Source organism: Amblyomma mixtum, chromosome 8 (assembly GCF_055824585.1).
Source record: "Amblyomma mixtum isolate Tamu chromosome 8, ASM5582458v1, whole genome shotgun sequence".
Lineage (NCBI taxonomy): Eukaryota > Metazoa > Arthropoda > Arachnida > Ixodida > Ixodidae > Amblyomma > Amblyomma mixtum.
Window position 1 is genome coordinate 14,780,738 of NC_143019.1, and position 13,579 is coordinate 14,794,316.

Genomic DNA, 13,579 nt, shown 5'->3' on the forward strand with positions numbered 1-13,579 from the left:
GAGTAGTTTGCAGAAGCGCTGCCTGTGGCATGCGGCTCTTTGCATTCACACCTGGAACAAACTTCTTCACCTTTAGAGGAGAGAGTGTCCATGGAGGAAAGGCCAGAGGTAGTAGTTTCTGTGGCTGATTAATAGTAGGGATGGGCAGGAGCTGCACTGCCTGGCCAAAGCTAGAGTTGCTGTGAGTTAGGTGGACACGGTGCAGGAAGTGCTTCTTCCCTTGAAGAACATGGCGGAGATGGGTACGCATAGTTTCCTGGGCGGCAATCACCTCTAGTGGGAGACATCCTGCCTCCGCTACTGTTCCTGATGCAGAGGAACCCTTTGGGAGGCCAAGGCATATTCGCAGGCAGTTGTTCCGTGCGGCAACGAGAGACTTTTTGCTTGATGTAGATAATCTTTGAAACACTGGTAGACAGTAGCGCAAGGTTCCTTCAACGTAGGCTTTTTCAAGCAGAAGCATTGATCGGCAGTTGCTACCCCACCTTGTTCCCGCCATGAACCTAAACACTTGCGATGCTGCAGTGATCCTCTCGCGGAGTTTTTTTATCTGAGGTGTCCATGACAGATTATAGTCGATTACAACACCCAGGAATCGCTGAGATCGTACATATGGTAGCGATCGTCCGCCTAGGAGCAGCGGATATCGGGTCATCGTTTTTCTTGTAAACGCCATTGCAACACTCTTTTCTGGCGAGAGACGAAGACCTCTGGAAGCCAGGTACATCGAAATGTGCAATAGCGCTCTCTGTAGACGTTGACTATAAGTTCGCACAGCGCCATTAAGGTGAATGCAACTTGAGTGAAACAGCGCAGGAACAGGGACAAGAGAAAAGAAGACGACGGGACAGGCGTGAATGCAACGCAGGCAGTCTCGGTCACGCCTATCAGTGCACAGCGGAAAGTAAAGTTTGAACCGAAGCGGCCGGTGGACTAAAGCGATACCAGATACGACTGCTTTGCTACGCGACGACTTCCGCAAGATGGCGGCTCTAGCTGACAGCAGTAGCAACGACTTCCGCAAGATGGCGACACCAGCGAGTCGCACTGTCGCCACGTGCATTCATGTAAAAGAACATTGCGACTGGCGACACTAGTTGACAACAGTAACGGCACTGTCGCCACATCATCATCATCATCAACGGTACATGCACCGACATTGTTATACGTCTTTCTCAGCAATGGATCTATCTATCTCCTGCTGCACAAGAACAGTAAAGCGGAGTTTATAGACGGTAATTGCGCTAGCATTTTCATTTTTCGGTGTCGAAGAGGCGTGTAATTTTTTGCTGCCGGCTCTACTGTTGCCTACACTTACTGGGGAACAGCTCAAGAGCGCTACTACACTCTTCTTGCTGGTGGATATTCGTGAAGCGGAGACTTTAACATCCCAGGAATCATCATCATCATCACACTAACTACACCCACTGCAGGGCAAAGGCCTCTCCCGTGTATCTCCAATTAGCCCCGTCCTTTGCCAGTTGCGGCCACCGTATCCCCGCAAACTTCTTAATCTCATCCGCCCACCTAACTTTCTGCCGCCCCCTGATACGTTTGCCTTCTCTTAGAATCCACTCCGTTACCCTAAAGGACCAGCGGTCATCTTGCCTCCGCATTACATGCCCTGCCCAAGCCCATTTCTTCCTCTTGATTTCGATTAGAATGGCATTAACCCGCGTTTGTTCCCTCACCCACTCCGCACTCTTCCGATCTCTTAACGTTACACCTATCATATTCCTTTCCATTGCTCGCTGCGTTGTCCTTAACTTAGGCTGAACCCTCTTAGTTAGCCTCCACGTTTCTGCCCCATAGGTGAGTACCGGTAGGATACAGCTACAGTCGCCACATATGGGTGGTGAAAAGAGAGTAAGCTGCCTAGCGCTCGCCCTTTTGCAGAAGGGAGTGCGCTAGACACTTTACTCCCTTTTTACTCCTTTCTGTTTAAAGAGTATGAGCCGGCGTGGTCCGACCTGCGCTGATCGATGTATTCGGGACTGCCGTGCCGGTGGCGACAATTAGTAATGCAACTTGAGGGGACATTTTTCAACGCGACTTCTCCTTCGCGGCTAGCTCGTTATTTGGCGCCCTCGTCTCGCGGGGAGGGGGGGTACGAGAAATTGAAGGGGCCGCTCGTGATTTGTGGACCCGAGCTTTTTACAACATCGCGGAAGCCGCACTGCCATCGCGAGCGTTCTCCTGGGCATACGCGTCGAGGGTTATAGTGAGAGGGAAGAAGGGCTAAGAAGCGTCATATCCTCCCGCCTCGAGCTTAGTGTGTCTCTGTTTTCTTTTTTTATGGTTTCTACGCCCCTCGTGCATGGCGAAAAATTGTCACCGGATAGCTAGGGGAAAAGAAAGATATTAATGACGCCGCCGCATTTTTCGCCGGTGTCAATTGCCTCCGGGGAGCGTTTCGTTCGTTTTCTCGCTTCATTATTTTCTCTATACTTCTTTCTTGGCTTTTTTTCCTATCTTCTTTCTTTCATTCGTCCGCCTAGGCCTTGATTGTCTCACGTGTCATATAGAGACGGGTAATTGTCCGCGTCGGTGCGAGATGAAGAAAAATATACATGTATATATGAGTAAAGCAGTGAGCTATGGAGACGGCGGAGCTGAGTGGCTGAACTGAAATTTATGTGAAGGGCGCGCGGGGAGCTCTGGGAGGTGATTTGGAACGTCGGATTCACTTCTAAGGTCCGCGTCGTGGACATTTTCGCGGGCTCGGATTACTCCGCTCCTCGCGACGCGCGCGGGCCCTGGCGGGCAGTCCCGTCGGAAATCTCGAGCTGGGGTCTCCAAGTGCAGTTACTGAGTGTGAGCTGTCGAGATGCGCCGGAACTGCGCCGTTGTTTCCAGGCTGCGATGAAAAAGACGTTGCGAGAAGGGCTTTGTATACCAGCATGGTTGTTTGCACTCATTTTTATAACTTTCTTTCCTTTTTCATTATGCCTGATGGCAAACAGCACGAATAAAAAAAAAAAGAATGAGGTACAAGCGTGTTAGGAGCGGTGATTCAGTTCATCATCCTCCTCCTGCTCATCATCATCATCATCCGCAGCAGCAGCATGAGCCAGATTACGTTCGCTCAAGATCAAAGCCCCTTCCAGAGGTCTCCATTCAGTCATGCCGCGCCTATGACCAGCCATCTCGTTTTCGGGATTACGGCAAAGAGTCTCGCGTAGTCTTTTCCCTTCTTCGGAGGGCGCGAAGTTCTTTAACCTTGCTCCTAGAAGCTTCGTCTATAGCTTTGCAGTAGCATCAGCCGTCTCACCCAGCTATAGTCTCACCTGTATTTGCTCTCCGTGTATACTTGGTACTGTGATGCACTCACTGTGTAAACCTCTGTTTTGGTTAGCATATCATTATTTGAGTTCGCGGGTAGCTGCTTGCCATCCACTCCATTGCAACTCTTTTCGCCAACCATACGGGTGCTCAACGTGAGGCCGGAGATAGTAAAAAAGAAACCAGCCTCCAAGCGTGTGTAGGTGCGGCCGAAACTGTTGGCGCGCACTGTGAGGAGTCAGTCCAGCCGACGGCGGTAGTTAATCACGGCACCGCGCGGCCAGCCTGTCCCTGATCCCACGGTCCCGACGGTCTCTCTCGCGACTTCTGGCGGCTCGTAAGCTTCGGAGTCGTCCGGGGAATGTTAAGAGGATAAAATAAAAGGGGGATAAAATAAAAAAGAACGACGCCAGAAACCACACTGCCTTTCTCTCTCACCCTGTTTTATGTTCTCACTCCGTTGCGGGAGTGCTTCGTATAGCGCGCCGGCGCAGCCTTGACGAATAGTCGGCCGGCTAGTCGGCGACACATCTCTGGACGCCGGGAAGGCAGCGGCCCGACGCTGGGAGGGGGAGGGGGGGGGGGGGGGGGGGACAGGTTGTGGTCGCCGCGGGTCCTCCAGCGCCAGAGGTCATCGACCTTCCGCCCAGCACCTGAGCTCGGGTCATGGGCAGGGCTGCATATGTCCTGTCCCGCTGTGCGCACATATGCTGGCCTCGTTGTTGTTTTATCTAGGAAAATATAGCGCAACAGTAGGCAGCCTCATGCCTAAGAGAGGTGCTGGTGTGTGTGTGTGTGCCTTCTTTGTTGCGCTTGTCTGTTGATGGGATAAGTGTTACATAGGTCAAAGAATGAACGGCAAGTCCCAAAAGGAGTTCTCGCTGGTGCCATTGCGGCTTCTGTGTGAGGCCTCGTCGTTTAAAGTACAGTATTACACCTAAATGGATTACGTGATGCTCTAATCTCTAGTAGAAACATGGTTGCCCGTGAAAAACACCCAGATCCCGCAGTTTTCGGCTTAGTCGGGAGTAATGGAGTTAATGCCGAAGTTGGCCGTGACTCTTGAACGCCGTATAGTCACGCGTTGATTGGCGTCTGCTATGTAACAGCTGCATATCGCGATCCATAGAATATCAGCCATAATTATTTTGAGTGCACGTTTCAAATCCAGCTCGGTACGTCATATCCTCGCACTTTGCGAGTGTCTGGATGCGTTGTACGTGGAAAAATAGGACGCAGTCCTAGAGCGATCCGTCGAGCTCGCGAGTCGCGATCCATCCGCTTACCCCCCCACACGCTTCCGGTTTCACCCCGTCGCCCGTGCAGATCTCACAGAGTCGAGAAATTCTGCACAAGAGAGGGCATTTTTCAACGGGAAGTTGTTTATGAATGCAATTTTTTGCATCTCGTAAGATTTCACTCTAACAGTCAATGTCGCCTTGACAGGATTGTACTGTTTGCTGTTAACGTTTTTTCTATCGTCAAAAACCTTCTCCGTTGGTTTTCACTGGCAGCTTCAATTACTCAATACGAGCGAAAGGCAAATTTTAAAAGAAAGATTTTGCTACGCATCGGAAGAATGGACCACTACCATCAATATTTTCAGAACAGTATCTGAAAACACAGTTTCCTCACAATTGAAATTGATCTCCAAGGATACTGCACTTGGCGTGGCGTTGGACAACGGTTATTTGGGAGGCACATCGTGATTTCTCGTGCTCGGGGCTCTTGGAGCGGCAGGCAGATACGCATTCGCTCGGACACACCGCCAGATCACTTGCAAGAAGTTCGGATATGAACCTGTATATGTGCGCAAAATTCGAAAAACCCTGGCTTCCAAGCGTCGCAGAGAGGCTTTGCTGCACAGCTCACAGCCGGAGGTTCAGCTCCGGATGATGACCTGGGCCACAGAGGTCGCCAGGGCCCATGGGCTCCTGGCCACCTAGCGCGACCGCGAGGGCCCACCTGTTCCTGCAACCCCCTTATCCTTATCCCCACCCTCACTGGCTTCCTTTTAAGGGTTGCTTAATAAAAGTTTTCCCTCCTCCTCCTCCTCCTCTCGATCACGGCAGCCTCCCAACCTCCTTCCCTCGCTCCGAAGCGCTGAAATGGAGCTGTGCCGTCCTTGCTGCGAAGCAACGTTTGACGCGAAAAGAAAGGAAGAAAGAAGGAAGGAAAGGAATAAAGAAAGAAAGGAAGAAAGAAGGAAGGAAGGAAAGGAATAAAGAAAGAAAGGAAGGAAGGACGAAAGGAAGGAAGAACGAAAGAAAGAAGAAAATAAAATAAAAGAAAGAAAGAAAGAAAGAAAGAAAGAAAGAAAGAGCAGGGGGGCGGAGCAACGGCGTGCGGTATATGTATAGCGTGTAGCACGGACACCTCTCTAGTGCGCCATATAGCGTGCGTAGTGTAGTATGTGTACAGTGACGGCAGCAGCAGCAGCAGCAGCGGCGGCATCATCGACGTTGATGCCTCCTCTTCGGCCGCTAATGAAGCTCCTTAACGAGCCCGAGCGGCGGCTCTCGCCTCTCTGGTGGGTGTGGTCGCCGCAACACACCGGGCCTCGTTCTTCGTCGCCGGAACCCGGGCTTGCACCCCCTCCTCCTCTTTCACCACCACCTCCCCGCCACTACACACGTGTCTGCCAGCGCGTCCCAACGAGACTGGTGCCGCCCCTTACCGCTGCTGCTGCTGTTCTGTGCGTGCGCGGGGGGCACCTGCCCTCTGTCCGGACGAACAAACATCGTGTGTGCGTGTGTGTGTATGTGCGTGAGATATATATAGAGAGAGGAATGAAAGGGGGAAAGAGGCGTCAACGGGGTCCGTCGCGAGGGTCATCTCGTTTTTTTCTATAGTTCGCTTTTCCGCCATCTCGCGGGAACGGGGAGAATGAGACGCGGACGAAGAAATGGCGGCCGACCACGCCACGTTGCCTGGCCAGAAAAATACCATCTTTTTATTTGTTTCTTTTTTTCCGGGCGCTGTCGCCCGCGTGGTCGTTTGTGCGCAGTTGGCGTGATCGCCGATGCTCCGTCTGTTTGGAGTGCGACGCGTGTACGCACTGTCGGCGCCAGCTCAACCATTCGTGATTGTCCAAACAATACGCGGAGGGCCCACAGTCGTAGATAGGAATTAGAGTGTGGAGTAGAAGGCTGTGGACACAGCACTGACGAGCCAGTAATTATTTATGCTTCCTAAATAGATACGGAAAGAACGAAGGTAGAGAGGGAAGAGAACGGCAAGCGGTTCGTGACTGACTGCGAACTGGCACCGCGACACTTAGGCTACTGAGCGACGATGTAATGCTTATAAGCACGTCTCACTTGATAGCGTACGGGTCGGTAAAAACCGGATCATGGGTCTCACTCCGGGACGTGTTATGGAGCCTCGTAAATAATACTAATAGTACTAACAATGAAGTTCACATGGACATCTAATCCTATTGTGTGTTGCCGTGCGGTAACATTAGCAGCCGTTGATGGCTTCGCCGGTCGTGCCGTCACTTTCGGTCTGGTGACGTCACTTCCATCCAGCCAATACGTATGCTTCAGTTTGGTGACGTCACTTCCGTTCTACCAATAGGAATGTCCCGATCTGGTGACGTCACTTACATTTTACCAATGGGAATGTACTGGTATGGCGACGTCACTTCCATCCAGCCAATACGTATGCTTCAGTTTGGTGACGTCACTTCCGTTCTACCAATAGGAATGTCCCGATCTGGTGACGTCACTTACATTTTACCAATGGGAATGTACTGGTCTGGTGACGTCACTACCCCATCGCATTAATAATAATAGCCGCGGCGGCTCAGTGGTTAGGGCCCTCGGCTGCTGACCATTTGGAAAGGGCTCCAAATGGTATAACATTACTCCGGAGCCTCCACTACAGCATCCCTCATAACCCACGTGCCGCTTTGAACGTTAAACACTACAATCCACAACCATTCTAATTATCCTGTTATGCGTGACGATAAAGTGTCATCTGCATAACAGACTACGTTGTTACTATATGTTGTCTTGTACTTAATTATTTTTACTATACCGAACCTCATGTTTGTTGAGTTTTGCGCTCTCTGTGACGATCGCTGCATTTCTGCGCTGTAGACATTCTATTTTTCCCTGAAACGCCTTGTCCCGATCGACCAGCACCGGGCAAGCTCAGCGTTGATATTTAGCGCTGACTCGTTCTGGCAGGTATGCCGACGTTTAATCCGGTTATTCCGCCAGTAATCACATTATAGCTCTCTTTTCTTTGCTGTCTTCTCGCTATCACTTTATTGTCAACCTCGTTCAGGGCCGCTACAGCTTCACTGTAACTTCTCTACTTGACTTCACCGTTCCAGAGGCTATAGCGCGCCCAGAGGTCGTCAGTCCGGTAATAAATAGTTTCGCCGAGGTCGTTGCGCCGTGCACCCGGAAACAGCCTCTCCCTGACGTGCGGCGACTGTGGGTGCGAATGAGCGTAGTTGCAACACGCAATCGTCGCGAGAATGCGCTAACCACACAAAACTCGCGCGCGTTATAGTTAAAAGGCGCGAGCGCCACCCCGTCGCGCGGGCGTCTTGCCTCCAGCCAGCCGCCCGCGGTGCGAAAAAGCCGTGTCCGCGCTCGCCTCTGGCTAACGATTAATCACCGGGCGCTCTCTCGACGTCGCCTCCGCTATGTGTGCGCTATATACCGCGCCGAACGCGAGCGATGCCCGGCGCACTCAGCTGACGCCAACTGCCCTAACCGCGGCCCCGGAGAGCTGGAGGCGGTGGAGTTGCTCGCGCTTAGTTTCACCCCCCCCCCCCCCCCCACCCCCCTTCCCTTCAGCCTGGCGCTTTTATTAATCAGGCGGCCCCGCGGGGTGTATTGTTTCCGGGGCTGACTTTCGCGAGCTTGTGGTGGCGTGGAGGATCCGAGCGTACCGCGGCTCTGGCCTTGCCTGGCAAGCAGCTGTCGACGAGGATTTTTTGCTCGGAGCCGCATACATAGCGACGAGACCACTTTCTTCCTTCTCCCCTCTTTGTTTCTCTCTCTCTCTCTCTCGGCGACCCGCAGCGATTCGAGGCGCGAAGGTGACCGGCCAGGTGTCGCGTGCAGCTTGAGCATGGGCAAGGCCGGGTGGGAAAGGGAAGATGATAGAAGGGAGAAGGAGATGGAGAGGGTAATCGCTGTTTGTTGACTTGTGCTGGATGCTGGCGCTACGAGAGAGCCAATGTGGCTGCGGTAGCCGGGTTTTCCTCTCTCTCTTAGTAGTAGTAGTAGTAGTGGTTTATTTAAAAATAACAATGAAAAAGGAAGGAAAAGTTTTTGCTAGCCTAGGCATCTACCATCGCTACGGAAAGCGCCTGATCAGGGGCAGCCGAAATGAAGGGATAGCAGGCAGTCTGGAGAAATGAAATGAAAGGGGTGAAGGGGCCGGCAGAAGGAATAGAGGGAGAAGGTACAGTATACAGGTATTCAATTTACGCTATAACATATGTACAGGTCGGTCCTTTCTGTCTTTGTTTTTATCGACGGTCACGCCGTGACACTATGAGACATAGTGTTGTTCACCTGTTTGTTTATTTATTTATTCATAACTTTCATACGGCTATTAGATGAGTAGAAGCGCCAGTACGAAACGGAAGTTTCGTACTGGCGCTTATGATCGTAATGGCGCTTATGAAAATATGATTTGGCAGTCAAAATGATAACGCAGCGAAATTTCGGCGGGCGTATGTGGAATAATGCTGAATATTGATTGATTGATTGATTGATTGATAATGGCCGTGTTGCCGTTGCATGTAGATCATCAGCCAGTGCGCAGCTGTGCAATTTACTGCGCAACTCCCAGTGGTCTCAGTGAAAGCCCAGTCGTCTTCTCTGATATTCTTTCTCAGGAAAGGGCGATGCGCGATCGCCGCCATTCGGGGATAATTGGCTGGGTTTGCGGCTGAATGTGACGTCGGTGTATGTGTACGCGAGAACGGCGACTGCACACTGTCGTCTGCTCACACCGCGGTTCTCCCTTCTGTTTTCGCAGACGGAGCTGTCGCAGAACCTGCAGGCCCTGTCGGAGAAGGCCAAGACCGCCACCGAGTTCATCCAGGGACTGAAGGGCATGTCTGACCGCGTGCATGTGAGTGTGTACACTTTTATTCACCGTGGTCGCAGTCGACCGCTTATCCCCGCCCGTTCACGCGCTCGGCTAAGGCAGAGCCCTCGCAAAAAATAAATTTTTTGAGAAGTTATTCAAATGCTATTGGTCAGTGTAGAAACATTTTTTTTTTTTTCATTGATAAAACCAGATTGAGGCTCATTGAGGTCTCTCGAAGATTCTTCAAGAACGCCAAAAAATGAAGCCAGTATTAAGAGCCTCCAACTTGGAAAACGATTTTCTTGATCTCTCCCGCCGTGCCTCAAGTGCGCTACCCTACTTGCCTCAAAAGTTTCCAAGTACAAGCTCCAGCCGTTGGCGGCTCATTACATTCTGACAGTAACCCGAAACCAAACGTGCTGCTGCGCGCCCACGTAGAAACGCCGTTACAGAAGGAGTTAATTGACAGTGAGCGATTACGAGGCTACTGCCGATGTTGTACCGTGACGTTTCTTGACCTTTGTGACCCGGTCGTCTTCTATACTTCTACGTTTCCTTAAGAATGGAGCGCTCTAAATGCGTGCGCGAAGCAAACCTGCAGACACAGACCCCCCGCCCCGCTCCTATCGCACGGCTGTGCTGCCGAGCTTGCGCTCGCTGCCAGTAGTGCGTAGGCCTCGTCTCGTCCGGTCCGGAGCGACGACGCGAAGCATAAAATAGAAAACAAATAAAACAAAAACCAGCAGCGAGCGCACTGCTATCCTCGATTCTGGAGCGCTCGCCTCTCTAATTGGGCTTTCCGCGGCGGGAGGCGGAGAAGCTTCCCCAAATTGCCGCCTCGCGTCGCGCCAAACGAGCCGTGAAGCGCCCCGGGAGCTCTGCGAGAGAAGAAAACACGTCCACTCGCCGAGACGCAGCGCGCGTGTTGTTGTACTTGTGCGCGTAGTACGTGCGTAAGACGTGAACAGGACGTCAACAGGACGTGGACGCTCCCGCCGCACCTCTACGCGCATGCTCGCGGGGCGTTCCCCCGGGAACGCCGCGTCCTTCCTACGCGCGTTGGTCTCGTTCCGTAGCCGTGACCGTGTCAGGAGCCCCGCCGACTCCCCGGTACGGCAGCGCTGCCGTTAAGTCTTGCGTCTCGGCGTTGAAGCGACGGAGCGCACCGTATTCCGCCGAAAGATGAATTTGAGCGCGCGTTCCTCGTGTTCTTGAGGTGGGAAACGGATCACTGCGCAAAGTATCAGGGCTCGAATAGAATTACGGTCCTGTTCCAGTTCAACTACACCAGTGGAGCCCCGGAATGAGGACCCCACCCACAAGCCTCGAGAAACATTCCCCTGATTTTGATCATTTTTATAAAGTTTACCTACCTACCTACCTACAGTGTTAGCTGCCCCCCCCCCCCCCCCCCCCCTTTCAGAGATTTCGTGGTCGGCGTTCGCATGAAATGACGTCATCACATAGCAAGGTCACGTGGATCATTGTCGTAGGTCACACGACCACGGCGCCCTTTCACATGCGTGGCCCCCTTGATAGCTGACGGTGGAACCGGTGTCAAATTACGCGAACTTCTTTTCTTTCTTCGCCATTGGCAAGGGCTAATTGTCGCCCCCGTTATCGCCGAGGGAGGAGAAAAAAGGAAACTGAATAAATAGACGTGGAAGAATCGTTATTGCCATATACCGGCGCGGTGCAGAGGGGACGGAAAAGCGGCAAAACCTTCTCGTGTTTGTTCTTTGGCGCGTTGTACGACGGCGCCGCCAACTTACCTCAGAGCCTGCTCCGGGCCCAGCTCGCGGGTTGCGTCACCCTTATAAAAATGGTCTACAGATAGTCTATAGACTTCTTATTGACTGTGTTGACTTCCTATAGATATTTCTTTTTGTCTATTCATAGTCTTTATACAAAAGTCTACTAAAAGTGTATGGCCATCAATCTATAGAATGTCAATAGACTAGTGTTGCCTATAGACTGTTGTCTAGGATTAATCTATAGACAGTATATAGATTTTAGAGACAGAAGTCTATACACTCTATAGACTTGTCTAAAACTTTTTTTGTAACCGAGCGTATTGTATCAGTGCATGCTAGTCTTGAGGATATTCTTGACCTCGTCGACTGCGGACGAGGAAGTAGAATTTTGGGCAGCTTTTCCCCTCTTTTTGTGCGGTGTGTCAGTGGGCTTGTTTCCGTTCTTTCGTCTCTTGGCGTTGCTGTCGCATATGGCGCAGTCCTGCTGTCGAGACATGACGGACGGGGATTGCATTATGCTGAGCAGTCAGTTCTCTTGCCTTCTCTTTCCTGGCGACATTTCTCGTGCGAAACTGGGAAGAACTGTCAAGTTCAGATTGGTCAAATTCAGCACTGTTCGCTGTATGATCTGCGTTTTTTTTGTTCTTTTTTTTTTTGCAATGTCCGACACATCCCGTTTAAAACCGCGTTTAGTGATTTCTACTGCTTGATCACTCAGATTATAATTCTCTTTCTTTTTGCTTTTGAAAGCTCAAAATTACTTCATTCATACTTATTTCTTCTCTCGCCCTCGTGTGTAATGAAGCTTTATGTTGCATGCTAGGACGCTTATGAGCTTCAGCGAAAAATACCACGAGGCTACTTCTCTGTAGGATGGTCAGATGGAGAAATGAGATTTAGAAAATTGTTGGGCAAGGGACCGCGATTGGCACATTACAGGACTAATCAGAAGTCAGTAATAGAGGTCTTTGTCTCGCAGTGGGCGTAACCCGCTTGGTGATGATGAACTGCAGGGCTTTTGATGACTCCCACTGCGCTCTTTTTCCGCTTAGCAGGAGGCTCTCTGTAAGGCATCACTGCACACTCTATGGGTTTGTCACTACTGTCGCCGCTTTTGCGGATGCGTAGCGCCGTACGTTTTAGGCCTGTGCAGAAATGAAAGAACGAGGTTGACTGTAGCACTGTGTCCACGCTCATGGCTTGCAGCTGACGCGTACCGAAACCCGCGTGGTAGTGTGTTCGGACGATCCCGTATCCCTTCTGCAGTGAGGCGCTGTGTGGCGAAACGTAATTAATTAATTAGTGGTTCTTGAGGAAAGAAAATGGTGCATTAACTGTTTCACTTCTCGATGGACACCTTCAACCGCGCCGTGAGGGAATGGAGGAAGGTGGAAGAAGAAAGAGAGAATACGAGAATACGTGGACCGATTGCGGTTCTTTTCAAGCCGGCAAGCTGTCTTCACCGTGAGCGTCGAAGCATTGTTGTGAAGGGCACTGTAAGCAGCCGGTTGAAGATTACTGCGATCATGTATAGGGGCTGGATCGCGGTGTACTGTGAGGGGAAAGGGCCAATAGGGTCCTACCCCAATCACCTTTCTGTAAAAGATTTAATTGCTTATAAATGTTTTTCACCACCACCACCACCGGTGGCTGCAAAGCCTGCAGGCAGCTCGTCCGGGCGCCGTACCCGATGGCAGGCGTACCAAGACTACTCTCGTAGCCTGCGCCATTGCAGGCATTGGTGTCTCGAAACATATAGCCTCTGTAGCATCTGTTGCGAGCGCGAAGCTTCCTGGCAAACGCCGCTAGCTGTTCGAGCCATCTTTTGGCTCATGTTATAAGTTCACTAGAGGTGTAACTTTTTGCTATGAGCGTTTCAATGGTAGGTGTAACGTTATGAGAGAGGAAGAGTGCAGAGTGGGTGAGGGAACAAAGGCGAGTTAATGGCATCCTAGTCAAAATCAAAAAGAATAAATGTGCTTGGACAGGTTACGTAAGGCGAAGGCAAGATAACCGCTGGTCCTCAAGGGTAATGGAATGTATTCCAAGAGAAGGCAAGCGTAGCAGGGGGCGGCAGAAAGTTAGGTGGGTGGATGAGATTGGGAATTTAATTATTTAGATTAGTGGTAGAGACCTTTGTCCTGCAGTAGACGTAGTTAGGATGATTATCGTGTTTCGCTTTGCATATTCGTTCTGGGGCTGTAAAAGTGTTTTATAGAAAAGAAGAAAACGTTGTTTTACATGCGGAACGCCCACATTCAGCTCTGAATGGGACCGCTTTCCACCTGTCAGCGGAGACGTGGTGTACAGTGTTTACGTTGTCCCTATCATCGCGGTCAGTGGTTACGCCGCGCATTGATTGAAACCCCCGCTCCAGATTTTTCCTGCTGGGCGTAGTAGCTGTCATCGCAGGGTGTCAGCCAGTCCGCCTGTCGTGTGAGTCGAGGAAGAACTGGAGCACCGCCCCGCTTATTCGCCTT

At 51.3% G+C, this 13,579-nt stretch overlaps 1 protein-coding gene across 3 annotated transcripts in view; it reads left to right on the forward strand.

The window, feature by feature from the left end:
* The window catches only part of Trim9 (E3 ubiquitin-protein ligase Trim9), a 253,305-nt gene that overhangs the window by 203,382 nt on the left and 36,344 nt on the right, over nucleotides 1–13,579 (forward strand). For all 3 annotated transcript variants that reach the window (XM_089556573.1, XM_089556571.1, XM_089556572.1), the window contains exon 2: nucleotides 9,292–9,387. In XM_089556573.1, the coding sequence (XP_089412699.1) occupies nucleotides 9,292–9,387 (96 nt within the window). The remainder of the gene's footprint in view (nucleotides 1–9,291; nucleotides 9,388–13,579) is intronic.